The sequence below is a fragment of the Hyperoodon ampullatus genome (assembly GCF_949752795.1).
Source record: "Hyperoodon ampullatus genome assembly, chromosome: X".
Lineage (NCBI taxonomy): Eukaryota > Metazoa > Chordata > Mammalia > Artiodactyla > Ziphiidae > Hyperoodon > Hyperoodon ampullatus.
This window is the reverse complement of record NC_136913.1, coordinates 114,250,543-114,274,669: the sequence shown is the minus strand read 5'-3', so window position 1 is coordinate 114,274,669 and position 24,127 is coordinate 114,250,543. Positions and strand designations below refer to the sequence as shown.

Sequence of the window (24,127 nt, the reverse complement as noted above, 5' to 3'; positions counted from 1 at the left end):
ATTATTGATTAGGGAGTGGCTTTTTAGAGTCCAATGAGAGATCCATTGAGTTTTTCAGCCTCTTGTGCTTTGATCCTCCATGCTTTCTATAATAGAATACATTTCCCTTTTTTCTTCAATGAGGGTAATTTCAGGCTGCAGAATATGACTGATATGACTCACAGGAATACAAATTTATTTTATAGCATATCACAAGACATTGCTTAGAAGACCCCAGGGAACAATTGGAAATTGCTTTTCTACCTTGTAGATTATTTAACAGTAGCTGTTGTGATGTGATAAACTGATAAAAGATTGATTTCTGTCCTTACTATGTGTACAAAAAGCTAACCTCGAGATGTTTGATATGCTCTTCTTTTGTGGTCTAGAAAGCTGCCTTGTGGGCGTGTTGTAATTGAGCTAGTGTGAGCAATTTTAAGTGACATTTACCAGTCTGACTTCAAAGAACTGTTCTTTATTATGGATCTTGATTTTACTATGGAAGTAACGTATAATCTTACTTCATTTCCTTGGTACCTACTCTCCCCAAACAACTCTCTATCCCTTCTAACCGCACCCCCCCTCCCGCCCTGATCATCTGATTCTTTTCTCTAAAATATTCAAGCTTCTGTTTAAATTTCCAGTCCTGCTGTCTGTCTGGCTGCATATTAAGACCCATTTGGTATCACTGCCTTGAACCTCAGGTCTTCCCACAAAGCACACTTTGATCTGTTTCTAGGATAACAGAAGAGCACATCTGCTTTTGGAAAATTGAGTATGTTTTGCCTATTATAAGCCCCCAGATAAAGGGAATGTCAACCTAAATGTAGCTAGAGAACAGAACTGTTCAGTGTGACTGAACAATGAATAAAAGCCACACCTAGTCAATTTGGGTGGAATGCTTGCTGTAGCAGGCAAGTTTGTTCACTGTATCTAACAGGTCTGAATTGACATTTGCACGTATAAAATTCCACCTCAGAAAGCTCTTGTTAGCTTTATTGAGGAAGTTTAGCAAGTGAGGCAAAGGGTGTGACTCCCTAGTATTTTTCAGTGCAGTTTAAGAGAGATAGTTGCTGATGTTCACAGCAAAAAATTGTACAATTAAGAACTCCCCTTGGCATAATTAAGAGGCAAACACGAGCACTGGAGAAGAATTTTAGGGCAAGCAGATACATTGGATTCCAACTCTCAAGCAAAGCTAATGTTTCAAAATTTCAGGTCTTTTCACGACTTGGAATCTTCATTACAGAAATAAGTTTCCAAGGAAGGGTTCTCACTGCTGGATGTAATATATGCATGTAAAAGGTGGATATGATGTTATAAGGCTATTAAAAATATTTTTGGCTCAGACATTTTGTATAATCTAGACCTGTCTATATCTAGTAAATTCCTTTTGCTTCTCTGTTTGAATGTGGTGATTCACATGGAAGCAGTTCTTTACACGCAGGTAAACTTGACCCAGTCGGGTGTATTCACCTGATGATTCATGCAGAGATTACTGGATCAGCCATCACGGTGTGCCAAGTCCTCTGGTCTGCTGTATGCTTTTCATGACTTGCATTCCTGTGGCCAAGTCATGGTGTTCCAAACCACAGAGGCTATAAACACAGGACTTCAGTCTTTTTCTTTATCACAGATAGAATCATCTGATGTCTGTCTGGACCCTCCCCACCTTTTTGCTTCATTTTTACAATTCTATTTACCAAATATATGTCTCAGAAACAAGCTTATATGTCTGTCTGTCATTAATATAGTAAGGAATGAAGGTGATGTAACACTTCAGGACCAAATGGGGAAAAATAGGAAGTTGCAGTAGATAAGAGGAAGGGAGATATACTAATTAGTGAATAATTTCAGTATTTTTAGGCTCCCATGTTTTGAATGTTTTTCTTCTTTAATTAAATAGGACCTCTAAGATATTATATTACTCTATGCAACTTTGGACCGGGACAGATTTAAGTGAATAGAAGTAAAATTGCAAAATATTTATTTACTTTTCAAAAAATCTTTTTAATTAGTTAATTTATTTATTTTTGGCTGCATTGGGTCCCCATTGCTGCGCACGGGCTTTCTCTAGTTGCGGCGAGTGGGGGCCACTCCTCGTTGCGGTGTGCGGGCCTCTCACCGTGGCGGCCTCTCTTGTTGCAGAGCACGGGCTCTAGGCACGTGGGCTCCAGAGCGCAGGCTCAGCAGCTGTGGCACACGGGCCCAGGTGCTCCGCGGCATGTGGGACCCTCCCGGACCAGGGCTCGAACCCGTGCCCCCCGCACCGGCAGGCGGACTCCCAACCACTGCACCACCAGGGAAGCCCTTATTTACTTTTTAATTTTTGAAAATGTTAAATGATTTTGTAGTTAAAGATGAAAGGATAATATCCTTCCCTCACCAAGATACATTCTACATTTTGCATATTCATCCAGAGTTATAGTTTTTCTAGCTCACATAAACCAGTTTGATTGAGTGAAGTATATATGCTATCTCCCTGTTGTCAGGGCTCTTCTATTAAAAAATTATCATTAAAAAGGTGAGCAAGACATTTTGTAGATTTAATGGAAAAGGAAATTCTGTCCATTTTCCAGATTACCAGTCTCATGGTCAGTACAGAAATTAGTGAATTTTAATGAAGATTCTTCAGTGAGTTTCTCAGTTTACCTACTCATGAAACGATGAATGACGACCTTTACGTCTTTCATCTCGATGTGGTGACATTTGGTGTTTTGTAAAGTGAGTTTTGCAAAATGTTCAAGTCAGTGGACGACAGGCATTATGTAATTATAAGGTTAATATGCTCTTAATATAATTATGACTGTCATTATCATGTGAAATTCCACATTGACTGAGGTTGAGCAGATCATATCACAGGAGTATTTGGAGTGATACCATGCTAAAAGCGCAAAATTTTATCAAGATTTTACTAAGTTTTCTAAAAAATTAGAAAAGATTTTACTTTTAGATATAGCAACTGAGACCTAATATTATGCATTTGTTCCACAAATTGTTCCCAGGTATAGGCTTACCTTGAGGTTAGTGAAGGCTCAGGGCCCCTCATTTGTGTGGTGTCGTGCCAGGGCCTTGGGAGGAGGCGTAGCAGTGTGTATACAATGTGTTTGTAAAATTTGCCAAAGATATTTGTGTATCCTTTGTTCTGAAGGCCTAAACTTGGGGCCCCACAGATCCTGGATTCACTCCTGATTGCAATTACTTGTCCAAAGTAGAGTAGTTATTCAGGTCCTTTCCCGAGGCTGTGCATGTCACACAGCTTAAAGCTCCTTTTAGAGTAAAGCAAAATAAATCACACCAGCTGGAGGTTTGCTGTCTTGCCCCAACTCGGCTTAATATACAATGTGAAATCTGTTTTTTTTTAAAGTGAAATGAAAATCCTACACTTTTGCTGTCAAACAGAGGGCATTTGTTCATGATACCTTTACAGTGCGCAGTTTCTTTGATAGTGACGAATCTCAATACTCTCCCTTTGTCCTCCCTCATATATTCCCAGGAGATAAATTAAAATGTAATCTCCTCTCAGCCCATTTTGTGTCCTCCTCTGGATCTGGTTAGCTCAGTTGGTGAGAGGCTGGTGCTAATGAGACCATGTGGGCCCATTAGCTTTCCTGCTCGTGGTCACAGTCTAAGCTCCAGCAGCCACCTCAGCGTGGCTTGCTGTTCATCACCAGTGAGGTGAAGGCAGGAAGTTGGGAGGATCTGTGAAAATCGTTTTCCCTGACGGAGGATAAAAAATCACAACAGCAACGAGAAACAAAGTCAATGCTTGGCATTCTCACCTAGAGAGGCTGATACTTTTTTTTTATCACCATCCTCTTGCTCAGATCAGTAGAGTTCAGTGGTTTGTCACTGAGAGGGCCGTCAGGAGACCTAGTGTGAAAAAATGTGGTTGCCCTCCCCACCTGATAATAATCTTTCCCCCAAATAATCCTAATCTGCCATAATAATCTTTACAGATGTACTAAATATTATTTGAAAACCTTCTTCACCTAGTCTCCCCTCTTAAACCATTCTGTGGATATCAGAAACATTAGCAATTCAATTGTCCCCTGGGACCACACATTTTGTAATAAGAAGTTGCATATTTCAGTCTGTAGTATCACTAAACCGTTTTTTTTTTCCAGAACTCTTCATTGGATACCTTTTGATACTGATGATTTAGCCACTCCAATTAAAAACTGCCACACATACATATGTGTGGGGGTGTGTACGTGCATGTGCACATGCATGTGTATGTGTTATACAGTACTCTGTGCCTCTCATACTGTTTAGCATTTCAAAAGACCATTTGGGAGTGGCCTTCTGCTTAAAGTTTTCCCCAGCAGAGACCAAAACTGATGGATTTTTCAATCTCTCTGCCACTACTTTCGATCCCTGAGTGTTTCTTTTGTTTTGTGATTTTTGATTTGGATTTTTCTAACTGGTAAACCTAAAAGTAATCAATGGCTTAGGAATCCCTTTTGACTCAATTCACTAAATATTTCTTGAGCATCTACTCTGTGCCAGGCATTTATAAGAGTCAGAGATGGATTAAAAGGTAAATTAGAAACAGTCTCTACCCTCTAGGAGTATATGATCTAACAGTAGTGAAATGGTGGATTAATGTTTTCGTGATACCCTTCGTTTCTGCTTTGTACCTGATCCTCCGTATTTTTATAGCTTTGGGCTTTCTTTTTTCCTCCGTAGAGTATTTTTATTTTAGCCATGCAAGGTTTTGTTTTAGCTTGTGTTGTTGTTTTGGTGGCGGTGGTGGTGGTGTTTTGTTGAACCTCTGATAATTATAACCCTTTGCATCCATTTATCCTGGATTTGCACTGAGATGTCTCTAGTCTCCAGGCTTCCTGTGGGTTCTTTGCTTTTCTCAGCTCTTGCCATTTCCCCCTCCCCCCAAACCCTTCCTTTTTTCATACCCGTTGTTAAAACTGGGTAACCACTTGATTTTTTAAATACTTTTTCTTTCCTAGTGGTGTACTAAAGTTAATTGAATTGTCACTGTTATTACATAGTGATTCACCAACAAATCATTTTTAGGGCAGTTCTTGTTCACGTCGCAGGAGCAAAGTTAAAATCCCCTCACCCATCTGAGGAAGAAGTCATTTACCCTTCTGCCAGATCCTTACCTCTAGGAATCAGCTGTGGATTATAATTCCTGACCTGCTCTGCAGCTTCTCCCACCACCTACAGGCAGATCCAAACCATGACTTGTTCCCTCTTTCTTGCGATACTTTACACCTTTTATACGCACAATAATCTATCGACCCTTCCCCTACGTGTCTTCCTTCAATGCTTCCCCTTATTTGGAGACTTCCATGATTAATAAGGTCAGAAAAGCCAGGTCTAGGTGAGGATAACTATTCACTTTGACCCTTGAATGTATTTGTTTTTCTTCGCTCTCTCTTGGGCCACACTGACTTATTCATTAACGAGTGTGATTAGTACATAAACACCACTATCGGCTTGCATCTGTTTATAAAGTTCACTCTCAATTATTGAGGGACCAATTAACTAGTCTGGAGGTTATGTGGGCCTCCTGCAGTGTGCCTTTTCGCCACTTCCGTCCCCCTAGAACAACGCTCAGAGAATGTGGACATGACCAAGCAAAAACTGTGGAACAAAAACGATTCAGTTTTGCTCCTCGTGAACAGCTAGTAAAGTCTGATGGAAACAAAAATGATACATTTCATTGTGCTTTGGGATTATCTAAGGATAGAAATACGCATGGTGACTGGTGAAAGGGGCTTCCTTTTGTACTATATAAATGCTTGTAAATGAGTAATAAAATTAAGGTCTTAGGAGTGCTAAAGTTAAGAGTGCTATTTTTCTGGTATTAAAATCAAGTCAACAAATTGTTACCAAATGTTTACCATCCTATAAAAGAAAATGCTTAGTCATCCACCTTTAGACAGGAGTTTAGAGAGAGGAGACCTCAATTATGATGTTGCCTTCAGGCCAGGATTAGCCTAAGTGACTGACTTAAGTGTCTTGCATTCATCCAACAATACTTGTAACTGACCTTGTATATTATTCAAGTAACTACAAATAGATCTAGGCTGTGGGGAGATACAGAGATGGATTTAGCATAACATTTAATTTTTATTTCTTTATACTAGCCTGAGGATTAACTCATTTTAAGTAATAAATCAGTGTTACTAAGATGTATATGTAAACTAGACATATTTATTTGAGGCATCATTTTTCACTGAGTTGTATTATTATTCAAAGGTGCTTCAGAATCCCTTAAGGCCAAAATGTGGTGGCTCCTAAAATTTTACCTTTACAGGAGTCCATCTATCTCCCCATTCTTAGTCACTGAGTAGTTATTGTTTTATAAACAAATAGTTAAGAACATGAATTTTACTAACTATGTAAAAGAACATTTTAGGGAATACTTTAGTATCTGTTTCTAAAGTCTAACTTCTTCAACTTATGGAATCTTGCTACAAGTATTAAATTCACACCAATAGATTTTTATATAATTAGTGCTTTACTTCAGAAATTGATGGAGTGCTTTATTTTTTGGAATCCTGTAGAATGAGGGTCAGCAAAATGTTCTCTTAATGACTAATAAATATTTGAGGCTTTGTGGGACAAGAAACAAAGTTGAGGATATTGTGTAGGTACTTCTGTAACAAGAGAGAAAACAGATATCCACACTTTTTGTTATATAGGTCTACATGTGAGTGCAGTGGAATTTATTTATGGACACTGAAACACGAATTGCATATAATTTTCATGTGTTATGAAATATTACTCATCTTGTACTTTTTTTCAACCATTTAAAAAGGTAGAGAATAACAAATGCTGGAGAGGGTGTGGTAAAAAAGGGAGCCCTCCTACACTGTTGGTGGGAATGTAAATTGGTACAACCGCTACGGAGAACAGTATGGAGGTTCCTTAAAAAACTACAAAATAGAGTTGCTATATGATCCATCAATCCCACTCCTGGGCATATATCCAGACAAAACTATAATTTGGAAAGATACATGCACCCCTATGTTCATAGCAGCATTATTTACCATAGCCAAGACATGGAAACAACCTAAATGTCCATCAATGGATGAATGGATAAAAAAGATGTGGTATATGTATACAATGGAATATTACTCAGCCATAAAAAGAGAATGAATTAATGCCATTTGCAGCAACATGGATGGACCTAGAGATTATCATACTAAGTAAAGTAAGTCAGAAAGAGAAAGACAAATACCATATGATATCACTTATATGTGGAATCTAAAATGTGACACAAAGGAACTTATCTACAAAACAGAGACAGACTCACAGACATAGAGAACAGACTTGTGGTTGCCATGGGGAGGGGTGGGGGGTTGAATTGGGAGTTTGGGATTAGCAGATGCAAACTAATATGTATAGAATGTATAAACAACAAGGTCCTACTGTATAGCACAGGGAACTGTATTTAACATCCTATAATAAACCATAATGGAAAAGAATATGAAAAAGTAGTGTGTATATATATATACTGAATCACTTGGCTGTACACCAGAAACTAACACAACATTGTATATCAACTATACTTCAGATAAAATTTAAAAAAATAAAATAAAAATGTAGAAACCACTCTTACCATTCTGGCCATACAAAAACAGGGCAGGCTGGATTTGGTTCAGGAGCTGTGGTTTGCCAACCGTTACCCTAGAACACAAGCTCTTAAACAGTAAGTCGTCCATAACCCCACCCCAGGGGTGAGTTTCATGAGGTCCTTGAACTTCTTGAGATCAGATGCAGTTTATGCACATACGAATTTTTCCGTGGACAGGGTCTACAGCTCTCAGACTCTCAGAGAAGTTCAGGACTCGAAAAAGATTAGGTGCCCCTGTTCTAGAGGCAATTCACCAAATTTTAGAAAGCATTTCCTAAGGCCCTGATAGTTCCTAGGTACTGTGCAAGTAACTGGTAGCTCACGGGAATTCCTACCCTAGCAGCTAATACTGCAAGAGACATTGAGGGTAAATGATTGTCTAGGTGATCGTTTTATTCATATAGTCAGTTGTCGCCATCATTCTTGTTGGTTTTATAAGTCTCAGAGAAAGATGAAAATCCATACCCCCTGTTCTAGGAGGAAAAGTTTTCTCATATTTTCAAATATTTAGGAAATAATTTAGGTTTGAGTGAATATCTGAAACATATTTAAGTGCCCAGACCATTCAGGCTGTAAATAGAAATCAGATTCAACCTGTTAGGTACCTTTTTCTTTAAAATTAAGATTACCCCACTAATTGGTTCATGTTAGCTCAACTGACATCAAAGCCTGCAGTATAGGTATAGGAAGGATTAAAGTTGCTTATTAAAATTGAATGTGTGAACTTGCAGGCTGCCTGATATAACAGGTGGCTGTTAACTAAAACTAAGCCCTTGAATGTTCAAATTCATGAAAATGGAGTAGTTACCCTGGGGCAGAGGTGGTGGTGAAAAACAGAAATGTCCATTTGAAAATAAATAAGAAACTCAGGGGTTCCTCCCTGTGCCCGAGGGTTGGGAATTAAAAAACCTGCTTCTTCTCAATAAACAGTAATAGAATGAAGTTTATACCAAGGAGGAAAATGGTTATAAAATCTACAATACTAACTTTAAAACCTAAACATGGCACAGTATAACCTTACAAACCCTAAACTTTTTCAGCAAGTCCCTTGCACTATTTATATAGACTTTTAATTTTCAGCTTGTTTTCATACAATTGGAACATGTAACAAACGTGAGAGGGTTAAAACATATTCTAAAGAAAGCAGAAGTTAACCAGGAAATTTCCCCCAAAAAACGAAGGAAAAAATACAGAAGTTCAGAGCTATTATAAATAGGAAGCATTGCTTACATGTACATTATTCTTAAATATTATTAATTGATCGGTTATTTATTAGTGATTAATGATTTTTTAATCTGGAAAATTCACTCACCTGCAAGTTTTCCTTTTAATTCAATAGTTTTCATTCCATAAGAAGTATGACATGTACCTATACCCTGTTACATCACAGCGCTAGTTAGGCTGGGTCAGCCCTTGGCTTTTGTCCTCAAAGCTTAAAGCACCTCCCTGACTGCCCCGTCATCTTTGCTGCCACCTGGTGTCACCCCTTTCCTCTTAAAGCTCTTGGCCACCATGCCTTCTCTACTTAACCCTGGTGAGTCTTGCCAGTTTGGGGAGGAGGGGGCATGCTCTTTCTGCCCTTCCTAATTTGCTAGTTAGCTAATGATAAGCTCATCTAAGGTAGAGTGCTAATGGGGAAGTCCTTCCTTCCAAGCTGAATGTGGTTTATAACAGGGGTTTCATGGAGAAGGCTGTGCTATTGAAAGTTTCAAGTCTGACTAGGGAGTGGCGCCATGAATATAGATCGCCCCTCACTTCATACTCCATAGACTTCTATTCTGCCTGCATTTAGAGCTGTTCCTATTAATGTGATTTAGCAGAAGTTGTGGGCATAGCTTGGCAGTGCAACAGATTATTTTTTTAGTGAAAAATAAAAAGAAAGCAAGAAAGAACAATGCTGCTATTAGTAATACAAGAGACATCACCATTTGCATGACAATGCGCTACCTACCTTATAAAGTCACTATTAGAAATGTACTATATTTAACCATGATGTGTTATTCAGTCATTAAAATGCTTACATTTATTTTTAAATTATGTCATTGATTATATCAATCAGTCATTCACTATATATTGGGTGCTATAGGGGAGACAAGAGAACTATCAAAGAAATTATGACCACATTGAGAAGAAAAGACACCCAAATAGGGATCAAACTGGAAAACAGCACAGTAAAGTGATAAATTATGTGGTTACAGATAATAAAGGCAGTACATACATGAAACTCTTTGAGATCAGGACCACCTAGAGGGGTGGGATAGGGAGGGTGGAAGGGAGATGCAAGAGGGTGGAGATATGGGGACATATGTATATGTATAACTGATTCACTTTGTTATACAGCAGAAACTAACACAGCAATGTAATGCAATTATACTCCAATAAAGATGTCAAAAAAAGAAAAACCAAACATTTGACTAAAAGTTTTCAATAATTTCAACTTAGATTAAATGGGAATTAATAACAAAACTGTGTATCATCTAGAGTGAAGTGTTTATAACTACGCTGTGTTACCATACATTATACGTATTTGTCAGTTCAGAATTTATTTTCAATTAGCCTAAATTAGTTTTTTGTTGTCTCCATAAAGGTTGAGTATTTATGGAGATTAACATTTTTTGTGATGTTTACAATAAGATTTGAGTCAAATAAAATAACCTGTTAATAAAAAAAAAATAGAAAAGCCAGTAAGATTCCTTTGCATTTCCAAGACTTTTCTTTACAAGTTATACTCTGGTGTATGTACCTTATAATCCTGTTATCTCTTCCTGCCTAATATGGATTCTCGTAGCATGTTTAGGGCCCCCTTTTAAACTGTGCTCATCATCTGATCCCTTAGATAAAGACAAGGCTAGGCAAGTCAGATTCATTTGTAAAATAAGACCTCTAAAAAAAATGACCGTACTAATTTCATTTTAGGTAGACAGCAAGAAGTTCTTACAGCTCTCACTTTTCAGAATCTACCCCTTTCTTCCTCCCTTCTTGCTTTCTTCCTTAATTGATAGTGGGCCAAGAAGCAAGTGTTCGGTAGGGCAGTTGGGAACCATGGTAGGACCAGCAGCTTTGGAGCCAAGCAGTACTGTGAGGAAGGGGAAGGGAAGGAAGAGGGTGGGATGAAGGGGGAGAACCTGAAGTCTGTGTGCAAAGGCCATGCTTGTGTGAGGAGACAAGGCAGATTGCCCACGTATATGATATCGTTGGTGACATGGTTTTTAGGTAAAAATGGAAGTGCTAGAGAAAACACATTTGGAACAGACTCTATCAGTGGGATTTAATTTACTTAACTCATGACTGTTAAAATTATGTGGTTTGGCTTATCAGCTTACCAATAAATTTGTTACTCAAAGAGATTTGTGGTTTTAAAAGGAACTCCTCCTATATGGGAATTAGTATGAGACTAAAAATAAAGCAGAAAATACAATGGTAACTTTTGATATGACTTGAGCTTTTAGAAAGAATGCTTCCTTGTGTAATAATAGGGATAATCTGTTGACCTCTAACACCTTTTTTTCTCTTTTAAACATACAGACTTCTTTTCCTGTGACTCCAGCCCTGGTACCTAATCCTGCCATGGCTTTCAATCCCTACTTACCTCATCCTGGGATGGGCCTGGTCCCTGCCGAACTTTTACCAAGTGCACCTGTGCTGATTTCTGGAAGCCCGCCTCTTCCACTGCCAGGAGCTCCTGGTCCAAAACCGATACGTTCAGATAAACTGGAGGTATTTGTGTAGAAATATATAAATCCCTATAGGGTAGATATTAACCTTATGCATAGACATTCTTAGAGCCCAATGTTCTGAATGCTTTAAGTAAGTACATCTGAATTTTAAGCTTATGGAGTATAACCTCAGAGAAATGTTAGACATTTTATTACTGCAATTTTACCTTGTTATGAAGTGCACGGTTGTATAGTAGGTCAAACAATGTCTTAGTGTACCCAGCTGCAGATTGTGCATCTCCTTTGCTATGGCACAGAAAGTCTGATGGGAATGCTCCTTTTAGCCAGGCTCCAGCTTTGCAGAGTGGGATTACTGTATTCGTTGATGAGTCTCTACTTGCTAGAATAACCAAAAAGTCAGCTCCATTGGCAGCTCCTTAAATGCCTTGCCATGTATTGAACTGGAATCTGTGCATGTCCTTTAGTCATGGTCCACAGGTCTGCTTGTAAAAAGCACATTGCACGACTTCCCTGGTGGCGCAGTGGTTAAGAATCTGCCTGCCAGTGCAGGGGACACGGTTCGAGCCCTGGTCCAGGAAGATCCCACGTGCTGCGGAGCAACTAAGCCTGTGCACCACAACTACTGAGCCTGCACTCTAGAGCCCGCGAGCCACAACTACTGAGCCTGTGTGCCACTACTACTGAAGCCCGCGCACCTAGAGCCCGTGCTCCGCAACAAGAGAAGCCACCGCAATGAGAAGCCTGCACACCGCAATGAAGAGTAGTCCCCACTTGCTGCAACTAGAGAAAGCCTCCGCGCAGCAACGAAGACCCAACGCAGCCAAAAATAAATAACTTAATTAAAAAAAAAAAAAGAAAGCACACTGCTGTGTGATAAAGACACATCTTGGACCCTAACAAAATAACCCCCTCTTGCAAACTTAGCTAATTACACTTTAGGCTGTGTATCAAGTGGAGGATTAAAAACTGGTTTTCAACAATACTTGCATTTCAATGTAAGGAAAGCAGACAAACTTTTCCTTTGGGAAGATTGGATTTTTTTCTTCCTCGGAATAGAAATTTTGTTTAGGTTTACATCTCATAGTGAATATGGCTCGACATTATCCTTCAGCTTTTAGAATTTTTCCTAAATAGATGACAAAAGAATGTATACTGTTGCTCTTATACATTCACTGGCAAAATAAATAAAAGCTAATCACCTTCCAAGCATCAATGTGATTTTTTTTTTCTTTAAGGTTTGCCGTGAATTTCAGCGCGGAAATTGTACCCGTGGCGAGAACGATTGCCGCTATGCTCACCCTACAGATTTTTCCATGATTGAGGCAAGTGATAATACCGTGACCATCTGCATGGATTATATCAAAGGTCGATGCTCCCGGGAGAAATGCAAGTACTTTCATCCTCCTGCGCACTTGCAAGCCAAACTCAAGGCAGCTCATCACCAGATGAACCATTCAGGTGCCACTGCGATGGTAAGAACAGGCCAGGGCTCGTCGACTGTTTGGGGATAAAGGGTTCTTATGTCCCTCAATTTGTCTAATATCCTGGAACCATGATCTTGGATAGTCATGAGGGGACCTTAAAATGAATTGCCCAGGTTATAAGCTGGAAAAGAGAGAACCTATTTATTCTAGTTCACTAAAACTTTCTAAAGATAACTATTTAAAATCTTTCCTAATGACTTTAACTTACTGTGCTTTTTCTCCCATTTTTTAAGAAAGAGTAAATTATACAACTTAAACAGTACATTATTTAGGAGTGGTTTTTATAGCCTAACTAACCTTAATATCGTAAAAAGGCAGAAAGTTGCCTTTCTGCCCCGTGAGCCGCCTAGATGGTCACTTTGCTGGTAACATCCTTAATGCCTTTCACAAACAGAGGACTTGGAGGACGGGGTGGAAATAGGTTCTGATTTCCCAAAGGTTAACGATTTCAAGTCAGCAGCCAGCCAAGGCTGGGGGGAAATTTCTACATGGTTGGAGAAGAGGCCTGGCTATTGAGTTGCCCTAGTAAGTAAATATGGGGGGAAAGTTAGTCCTACTGAACCACGAAAAGGTAGGAGGTAGGAAAACATTTGCATAACACTACAGGGTGATAGGTTAAAAAATAGGAATTATGATTACTTATGCTTGTCACAGCTGTCAATTATTTTGATAGGCTGTGGGCTATTCATTTCTTTTATAGTCTGGGCCTTTCCTCATATAATAGGGTATAACCCCAATAGGGAACAAAACCCTGAGGAAACCTCATTTTTCCCGGCTGTGGAAAAAAAATCACCTCCATGACCCTGAAGCCCATGACAGAGACCTTTCCTTTTCATAAGAGAGATACATTTATTTTCAGACATCCCTATTTTTGAGAAGGTTTTCCTCATACTAAGTTAAAATCTACCTTGTTGTAACTGGAACTTACACTTAGTTTATTGCAAAACATGTCAATCCCTATTTCATAGGAGCCTGATTCTCATGTCTTTTCCCTAAGCCAAATACCCCAAATTTGGACTTGTTCTGTTTCTCAGTACCCCTGGTCTCTCAAAACTGAACCCAATACCTTGTGAAAGAGCTGAGTGCCAAAATAGAACAAACTTATTTTCTGCCTTGATCTGGACAGCAGAATTTGTTAATGAATGTTAAAAAAGACTTCACCAAATATTTTTTGTCTTAAGTTCTTTTGAATGAGGGAATTTTAAGCTATGAAAATAGGAAGGTATCCAGAATATTCAATGCAGAATTTAAGCCTCCAATTGTTAGATTATTTCTGTTGGCGGCATAATGTTCAGAAACAACGTACCCTATTGTAAAGGAGAGGAATGCAGTTGGCCCCCTAAAAATAAAGGTTCTCATATGCATGGGATGTACAAGGAATGCCATGCCTGTGCCATGGTGTACCTACCTGTCCAATGCTCAGTCATGGGACCTTCGTATGTATGTGCCTATTTCTGATGATTTTGGTGTGTTTGGTAGAATGCATATAAGTCAGCCCCAAATTTCCATGTAGAGAGTTAAACATACTGTATATAGTAAGGTCTTCAACTGGTACTTTTGAACATCAATATAGAATTCCTTTCTGAGTGACTGATCAGAGCAGCATCTTAAAGGTAAAGTAACACTGGCCCATAGGAATTGGTTTGAGGTGAGATTAAACAAAGGGGGCTGCATGAAGAAATTTAAGCTTTCTATATTTTAAGGATTCAGAGTTGAAATGCTTTGTGAAGCAGAGATTTTTACCCTGTTCGTGTTCATGTGCACAGCTCGGGCTGACTTTACTGAAAGCAGCTTGTATGCATTTAAAAGGAAAGACTTGAAGGGGTGATATTTATTTCCCAAATGAAAATAGAGGTACCATTAGGCCTTCTTATCCATAGGAATAAGGAGGTCATGGCATGCCCCTTTTCGGCTTGTGGAAGGCTAGATACTCAGCATAAGTGTGCCCGTCTCCTTAAGAATTTGCAGCATACCCAATCATTGTTGCCGGGACAAGTTTTTAAAGTACTGTGCAATTTGCTGAGGAAAAAATGTACAGTAATGTCAAATTTCTCCAATGAATCTGATCCAGGGGGAGCTTTGACTGAATATTTTAAGCACAGTGGGATTTTGAAAGAATTGTAGACATGAAAGAAGGATTTTAAAACGCTAAGAGGTTTCAGAATTAAACCTTACAACAAAGCAAACAATACATATCGAAATGCACAGCAAGTCTCTATAAGTGAGAATTGCATACATTTTGCTAACTATCTATGGTATCTGGGTGAGGTGGCTGGGGCAGATTCATTCATTTGCTTTTTCCTTACATGTTAGTTGGGAACTATACAGTTACAGGGTTTGGACCTGAAATCTTTGTATAAATTGAATTTTGGATTTTGGAGCTTTAGACTCTGATCCACTGACATCTGTTTTTTCACCTACATACCATTTATCTCCTAGATTTATATTGGAATTGTAACTGGCAAAAATTTCTTTCCTGCTATATCTGTTGCTTCTGCTAATCTCATTTTAATAGGTTAGTAGATGAGCATCCTTTAGATGTTAATTTTAAATGATTATTTGCTGTCAACAGCATCCTGTCACATCCAGCCCACATGATGAGGTCCTTTTCAGCTTCATTAATTTGTCTAAATTAGTGAAGTTGAAAAGCTTCTTTTCCCCCCGTATGTTTATTTTCTGTTTTGGACTGAGTATGTACTCATATAGAAAAGCTTCTTTTCCTCCCTGTATGTTTATTTTCTGCTTTGGACTGAGTATGTACTCATATAGAAAAGCTTCTTTTCCCCCCTGTATGTTTATTTTCTGTTTTGGACTGAGTATGTACTCATATAGTCAACGGCTTCATCTCTGAAGTTGGTTACCTTGCTCAATGGCGACCCTTGCAAAGGGTTCCCAAGCCAGACCTCATCTAACTGCTGCTTGCTTGGTTTGAGTACATATTTTACTTTCCTTAATACTATTTATTAATCCATCCTTCCCTCACAGGCCCTGCAGCCTGGTGCACTTCAACTGATACCAAAGAGATCGGCACTTGAAAAGACCAATGGTGCCACCCCAGTCTTTAATCCCAGTGTTTTCCACTGCCAGCAGGCTTTGGCTAACCTGCAACTCCCGCAGCCGGCATTTATCCCTGCAGGTGAGGATGGGGCTCTGGGCACCATGAGTTGCTTGATGTTGCGAATGAATACAGTGCCCATCAGCTTCCAAAGAGCATTTATGTGAGAACGGTCAACAGGTATTGTGGTTAGAAATAAAACAAGGCAGTTACGCTCAATCTGTTTGTATACAGAACAAACTGTTTTCCTATGATTCCTGAAAATGAATGGTTTTGAAATCATACTAGGAAACACTGTCAACATTTTTCTTCTGAGCATTTCCTAATTTTTGCTTCTCATGTTTAATTCACTTGTTTCAGTCTCAAACTAATTCCTTGATTCTTAGGTATCACTTTCAAAGACAATGGTCTGCCCTCAAAAAAGAGAAAGTTTCCAAGCTTCAGCATTGCAAAAATAGGTAGTCCACATATCTTTGATATGCCAAAGATAGTTATAATAAAACTACCCTTACATTTACAATATAATAGAGTATAGTATATATATATAAAACAGGTAGTTTTAGCCTCTAACTCTTAAACCAGTTAATATAAAATATATAGCAATTTATCACATTTTCCTGATACTTTGTGGCATATTTATTACCTCCTACATTCAACTATATTTAATAGCATAACAGTTTTGCACTAAATTGAAAAGAAAAACTTAAGCCATAATTTTTTCAAATAAATATCATAGGGGGCTTCCCTGGTGGCGCAGTGGTTAAGAATCCACCTGCCAGTGCAGGGGACATGGGTTCGAGCCCTGGTCCGGGAAGATCCCACATGCCGCTGGTTGATTTGTAGCTGGCAAAATGAAATTATTTCCATGACCAGATATGGGCTCAAACCAGCATTCATGCAGGCCGAGAAGCAGAAGAGCTGAGGTCAAACAAATATCATATATGAGGGGAATTACTTTTCTTCCAGTGGTTCAGTACTTTAAGAATAAGCATACAGTCTCTTAGGAATAAGTTGAAAATACTAACCCCTGGGAATACGGTAGATTATTTTCTTTTTTGTCAGAATCATAAATGCCCCAGTTTGGAAACTGTTAAATGAAAGTTACATGCTTTAAAAATTAATTTAGAAACCTTGTTAATTATAAACATACTAAGCACATGGTATTGTATGCCTGGACTTGAAGAAACCCATTGGTTAACTGATACATTAATCAGTTAATTAATTTTGAAAGAAGCCATAAAAATTCAGTCTTTTGTCTAGTTAACTAACCACAATAGTTCTTCATGATATCATTTAAAAACACAATTTTTAGACTTGTTGGGCTGGATTTGGCTAATTTAAAATCTAGATTTACGAGCAAAAACATCAGAAGAATCCCTTTCTCCTTAATTAACAGCGAAAGAAAAACTTGTCAGGCTGAGAGCCCCCTCTTGATGAAAAGCCTATTTGCCGTATGTTCACAGTCAAGTCCTTGGTTGCGAGGTGGAGAAAGCAATGATAATAGATTAGTGCCCTAAGTAGAACTTACTGGCACCAGCTGCCAGATCCTGGTGCATATTTTGAAAATTGTATGTATAATAAATTAAAATTCTTCCTTTCATAATAAAAATCACTTAGGGTGTATTCATCCAGAATAAATATGTAATTTAAGTGAGCTAATACCTTTAAAGAAAAATTAATGTTCATTTTTATACCTAAGAATCCAAGAATTACTTTGATTACCTGGGTTTGGGATCTTAAGCTGTAATTGTGAGCATAGGAGATTACTGGATATGCATGTGCTGATTGATTAATATTGCTAGGAATATCTTTCTAGTTAGAAATTATTTCTATCAGTAAAACTTTAATAATGAAATATCTCTTTTCTTTACTTTTCACGCTTTTCTGCATGGTGTACAGGGCCAATACCGTGCATGATACCCGCTTCAAGTATTGGTAGGTTTTGTACAAAAATTTTCAACTTTTTACAGTCTGTAAAAAAGTGTTTTTCTGTTGTGACTATGAAAGAGACAAGCAACTGGATGATGTGGCTGGACATTTTCTGAGTATTTAAGGTTTAATATGGTGCTGTCTGTTACATATCTTTGTGGAATCACAACAGTCCTACACTCTCACAGTTGGTTGCCACTGTGGTCAAATACCGACCCTGCCATTTCTGTATTTTCACCCTAAAAATAGTAGCTGAAATATTTTGAAACATTTCCTTATCTAGCCAGAATGGGCAGTTTTATTCTTAGCTTTACATCTGTTACTAAGAAATTGTAAAATATTTTAAATGTATAATTTGTAAAGTACAACACAACAATTCCTCCAAAAAAAAGTTATCCATAAGATCAAAATCATTCAATACTGAGATGTTGCAAAAAAGCAAAGCTAGAGTATTCTGTAGTGTTTTGTGATGATTTCTATAGTGTTCTGGGATGAAGTGCCATCTGCACGGAAACCAGGCACCACAGAATCATTTCGAAATGACTCTTTGGGGGTATGTGATTTTTAATAACCAGTTGCACACAGATCCTTTAATTAGCCACCTATCCAATATGGTAGCCATCTCAAAACCATTTTGTACATCACTAACACTGAAGAAGACAAGGAAAGGGACTTGTTTTCCTCTCAGAACTCCTAGGGAGTTCACAGCTCCTATAGTTTCCATGGGCACCAGGAACAGACCAGGAGAAAATAGCTCTGTTCCATACAGGGAGGAATTATCCCACCTCACCCCACCATCTCATATCAATCCAGTTCCTTTTATCCTTTTTGAGAGTTCGCAACAGCTTGACCTCCGTCCCATCGGTCAACCAAAGTTGATGCAGAGCCCAAAAGGGACTAACAGGTTTATCAAGATAAAACAAAAAAGTCAAAATGACAACTACATAGTAGTAGCACTCACTAACAGGTGAGGCCTCTGTTATTAGCTGTGCTCTGTCAGAATTAAAAACATTTCCACTGGTACTAACAGAAGCATCATATGCATACGATTAGAAAAACATAACTTCTGCAAGTTCGTGAAATGTGTCTCCATCTTCCCATTTTGTGACTCTGCTCCCTTGTCCTTTCACCTAAGAGCTCAGTGTAGGAATGCAAACTGCATGCTTCAGTGGTGCTGCTTCCTGCACAGTTGTTGTGCTCCCAAAGGGAAAACAAGAGTGTTTTTAGAATTGGCATGTGCTACAATAAGGGATGTTGATAGGTAATGGATAACTAGAGATGAGCATGAGAGATAAGTACAGAGTTTCTGTTAATCACCATTTGGGGTACATTTGTGGTTTCTATGACATTGCATGTGTTGATTTTCCTCTCTCCAGGCCATTCACTTTCTCTGTAGACTTTCAGAAAATCTGAATTCAATCGATATATTATAGATGCAAATGATCACATATGCACACGTGCCATTCACACATTAATTCCTTGGCTTGCTATCCAAAATGAGCTAGAAATAAGAAAAGCATCCCAGAAGCTTTCAAAATGACATAGAAACTAGAAAAGGCAAAGAGAAATCAGCCTGAAAGAGATGTTGCAGCTGCTAGTCATTGTCGCTGTAATATTGCAGTGAAGACAAGATTTTGTCGGATATTTACTATGAAGTACCCCTTGGAAATTTCGGCTATTTATGAAACAATAAATAAATGGCCTACGTTGTTTCCTAAGTAGCCTAAGTTTCCAAGGGGGTTGCCAGAGGTGTGCTGAAAAACCTGCGTGCATAGTCCACTGTATTCTTTATCTGCTCCCATACCACATACCCACCAAGCAAACTACGATCTTTTTGTATACAGATCAGGTAAATATATATATAGATAACCGTTCCTTGCACCTGCAAATCCAGTGACAGCACTCATCTCTGTCATGAGTTAGCGAAACCAAACACCAATTCACAGTTCCCTACTCCCATTTTGAATGTGCAGCCCAGTTACTTTTCTGCTTGACTAGCTGTTCATAGCGATTTCTGCTTGACTAGCTGTCCACAGAGATAGCCTTGGTAAACTCAGATTTGTCATAGGTACCCATTGTAACCCCTTCTGAAAATTTGGCCCTTGAAGTCAACTACAGTGTGATTCTGCTCAAAAACTAACTAAATGTTGAGAATGATTCCATTTTCCTTAATGGTAACTATAATTGGCTTTCCCCTTTTCTCTTTTTAAATATTTCCCCCTTCCATGCTGTGTTGCTTTGCACTGACTGTGATTGCATGTTGCACCCTGGTGTATCCATCATGATGATGTTACATGGCTTGTTGCTGTGATACCTGCCACGCCCCATTCATCGTGTATGTCACGGTTACGTAAATGCTCCACCCCCTCGTGTGTTGCTTCCATGATTTCCTACTGAAAGTGCCCATGATGCACGGTGCTACACCTACCGCTGTGTCTGCAGCAACACCACCTGCCACCAGCGTTTCCTTCGCTGCAACAGCTACAGTCAATCAGGTTTGGCCATTTATTTCACCTGTTCAGACCTAGCTAACTATGGTGTGTTGGTGAGGCACAGTATATGCTTTTGGGATTGGTAAGAGACATTAGTCCCTATCCTTATGTGTTTCTTTAGCCGTTGTTACATTTAGAATTTTTCTTTTTGTGTATATTCTAGAGGAATATTCTGCTTTGCTGCTCATCCTGAGATGAGTCAGCAGAGTGTTCTCTTTTTTTAATTGGTTACAGATGTCACTCTTGACATCTTATATATATAGTTGTTGCTACCACGCCAATCCTCAAAGGTATATACTAAATATTTTTTAAATGTTTCTTCATTGGTTGAGAGGAGAATTTATTTTAGTTTACTACCATTTTTGGTTATTGCGTTTGAACTTTCACTTAGTACTATCATCACCTTTACCTTTAGATCTACTGGAAAGAAAGATAACACATTTCTTTCCAAGGCACAGATATGCTTATCATTACCCAGTGATTACATCCGAAATTCCTTCTCATACCAACATTAGATGTGCTTGTGTTGTTTTAATTTTCATTTGCTTGAAGTTTTTACAGGCAGAGTCACAAGGCAAATTATGAATTTGGGGTGAGTCTCGAAATTATAAGGAGATACTTAACAATAATTATTGTGTAATATTATGGCCATTTTGCCTTGTTAAAGTGGTAACCACGCTTAAAGACTGCAAGTTCCACTGCTGTTTCAATTACAAGTGTGATAAACATTTAGGACACAGCATTAATCCATTGGGAAAACAAACCACATTCTAACCTGTGTTTTTTGCAAAATTAACTATTATTGGATATGGTTAGTGTGTCTAAATTTTTCTGTGAAATTGGTTACAGTTATTGATTACCACGTCCAAGCAGTGAACAAAATAAATGGAATTCTCTCAAGAAACTATTTTAATCTAAAATCTTTTTTACTACTATAGATACCCCCATTATCAATAGATGAACTGAATAGCAGCATGTTTGTTTCACAGATGTAGAAGTTACCAGTAGAACAGTAAGTCTCTTTAAGTATTAATATAATATTTGCAGGTTATATCTTTTATCTACACAGTTGCATTTGCTAAAGACTTTGGTAAATATTTTCATTAATAGGCATTGCTTATAACTTAGAGCTTGATTTAAGCATTCTAAATTTTCCACAATGAAATATGGACAGCAAATATGCGATTTTTTAATATGAAAATGACAGCTGGTATTGTATTTTCCCAATGAGCTTACAAATTCCCAAATGTTTTCCCATTATTAAAGGGGTATGATTGGTTAGCCAAAGGCACAGATCGATTTTGAATTTTAATCTTTTAACATTTTTCTAGCTTTGTTTTATTTTAATTGAAATAAAGCAAAGTAATTTTGTCACAATTTGATTAAGATGGTTATCTTAAAGACAGTAGGTGGTATGCTTTTTCTAAAGACATTATGGAAAATGGCGCTTTCACATTCTGCCACTGTGTTGCTTCCCATGTAAGTCTAGCAGAATTGCTCCAGCTGTTTTCAACTTTGAGTGACATAATTTAGTAATTTAATCATTATTTTCATTCACATCATGGCACCTTTTTTTTGGTAATTTTTGTTGTTGTTTTCGGATATTTCCCCCTTCACCTTTGATTTCCTTTGCCTGGTCCAGAGACTGTAATGGCAACAAACTTAATTTGAGCAATTGTTCACTTGGAACGTGTGACTTTTAAAGTCACTCAAGACTCTGAGGCATCTTAACTAATAATTATAGGGAGTTATTAAACAAATACACTGATTCTGAGTTGCATCCATTAGTCATTGAAAGCTTGAAGTTCTCACACCTGGAGTGTTTCACTTGGTTGAAGAAGGCAACAGTTCTGTTCTCTTGATGGACTAGTTCCCCAGAACCTGGCTAGCATTTCTTTTCTGCTGAGGACACACAGGCCCAGAAGACTAACTGTTCTGGACAGAGCATATAGATAACTGTACATTAGATAACAGGTCCCTTCAATCATAAGGAGTGTTTTAAAAAAGACTTCTTTGAGTACACGGAATAACTGAAGTAGCTGTATATTGTAGTAGTTTTCAGGGATATAATTTGGGATAGTGGTAACTTGGGAATAGTACCGAACATGAGAATAATAGGCTTTGTAAACACCTGCCTGATTCTCATGGGCTGCTTCACATCAAGGTAAACAAAAGTGGTCAAATATAGTTAACTTTCCAACAGAACATGTTTGGGAATAGTGATTCTTTTTTACTTGATTCCATTAGAAAATTTAGAGGTATTTGGCACGTCATAATCATTGCAATATGTAACAGATGTTGAAAATTTCTCCAGAGTGCAAAAATGTAATTTTGTAAAATACTGTATACCCAGAATTCACACTTAGGCTATTCCTGCATGGCTCCAAAACATACAGATAAAAAGTTTAAAGTTTGGGGCTTCCCTGGTGGCGCGGTGGTTGAGAGTCCGCCTGCCGATGCAGGGGACACGGGTTCGTGCCCCGGTCCAGGAGGATCCCACATGCCTCAGAGTGGCTGGGCCCGTGAGCCATGGCCGCTGAGCCTGCGCATCCGGAGCCTGTGCCCCGCAACGGGAGAGGCCACAACGGTGAGAGGCCCATGTATTGCAAAAAAAAAAAAAAAAAAAAAAAGTTTAAAGTTTGTTTAATATTTGCATATTTCAAAATGGACTCCAGTATGTTTTGTCAATATATGCTTGTTGGAGGAAGTGGATGGAAGGGCGGATGTTCATGGTGTAGACAGTGCCTTAAACAACGGAGTGCATCTCTGTTAACTTAGGGCAACTGTCCACACTGTCACTCAGTGAGAGCCATAGACTATCAGACTGTCACGCTATGTGACTCCTTAGTGAGCATTTCCAACAGCTCAATTTTCGTAGATTCAGAGTGGGGAATATCTTGGCATATGGTTCACACACAGAACTGGAACAAGAAGCAAGTATCCTGACCCCTACTTCAATAACCCTCCAAGATTTCTCACTCTTTTTTTTCTTCCATTTCAGTTGAAATTCTGAACAACAGAGTTACGGAGTATCAGAACCTCTCCGTGAGAACCTCCATATGGCCTTTCTGTATATATTCACGTATGTCCTCTTCTACCAACACAACAATAAGCATGGTGCAGTCAATATATTAAACGAAACAAACATACCAACCAACAAATTCGAATAAAAACCAAAGCATCAAACAACCAATGGAGATGTTAAAACACCAACAGAAAACTAACAACTACCATCTATCTATCTTATTTGAATTATTAGGTAGAACACCATAACATTTTGTAATTTATCACACTATTCTTTGTGATTTTCCAATAACCATTATGCTGAGTGAATCTCTACAGTGGACTGCTGGCTTATTGTGCATTCTTGGTGGATAAATGTTCGGTCTGTTTTGAAGTGTTACCTTACCGTTTTGTTTACACAATAGTCTGTTGGTTTGATTCAGAAAGTAACAAATATATCCAATACCATTTTCCCCATTACTGTATTGTATTGTACTGTGGTGTGTTGTGTTAGGTTTTTACATACTATAGTGTTTTGCTGTAATGTGTGGTGTTTGATTTTAACTAAAATGCTTTTAATGGGAAGCAGAAACACATGTGCTTGAAAAACATGACAGGTTAATGTTGATATGCTCTCTCTCTCTCTTTAGAATATTTCTGTAGGTTTCTTGAGGCAGACGTTTAAAAGGCCTCACTTTTGAGTGTGTCCAAAACCTCTTCATAAACATGGATGTATATAGTTTGTACCTGTAGATCTGACCTTGCATAGTACAATCACATTACTGGATTTTTTTGTGAGAGAGAAATAATTACCTGAAAATAACAGGGAACTTCTTAAAACATTAACCCGAATTTCACTCCTTAAGTAGATTGAAAAACTAGAATTTAAAGTGCCCATTACA

The 24,127-nt window shown here is 38.3% G+C and overlaps 1 protein-coding gene across 3 annotated transcripts in view; it reads left to right on the top strand.

Moving 5' to 3' along the window:
- The window catches only part of MBNL3 (muscleblind like splicing regulator 3), a gene marked incomplete at both ends in the record, with an annotated part of 62,567 nt that extends 39,332 nt beyond the window's left edge, over nt 1-23,235 (top strand). The window contains 6 exons of one of the 3 annotated variants that reach the window (XM_079727224.1): nt 11,111-11,302; nt 12,498-12,734; nt 15,732-15,882; nt 17,701-17,736; nt 20,131-20,225; nt 23,224-23,235. In XM_079727224.1, coding sequence (XP_079583350.1) covers nt 11,111-11,302; nt 12,498-12,734; nt 15,732-15,882; nt 17,701-17,736; nt 20,131-20,225; nt 23,224-23,235 — 723 coding nt within the window. Of the gene's footprint in view, nt 1-11,110; nt 11,303-12,497; nt 12,735-15,731; nt 15,883-17,700; nt 17,737-20,130; nt 20,226-21,160; nt 21,218-23,223 lie in introns of those variants that run through there. The other 2 variants (XM_079727225.1, XM_079727223.1) reach the window with 2 other exon arrangements.
- Between the last annotated feature and the right edge of the window lie 892 nt (nt 23,236-24,127).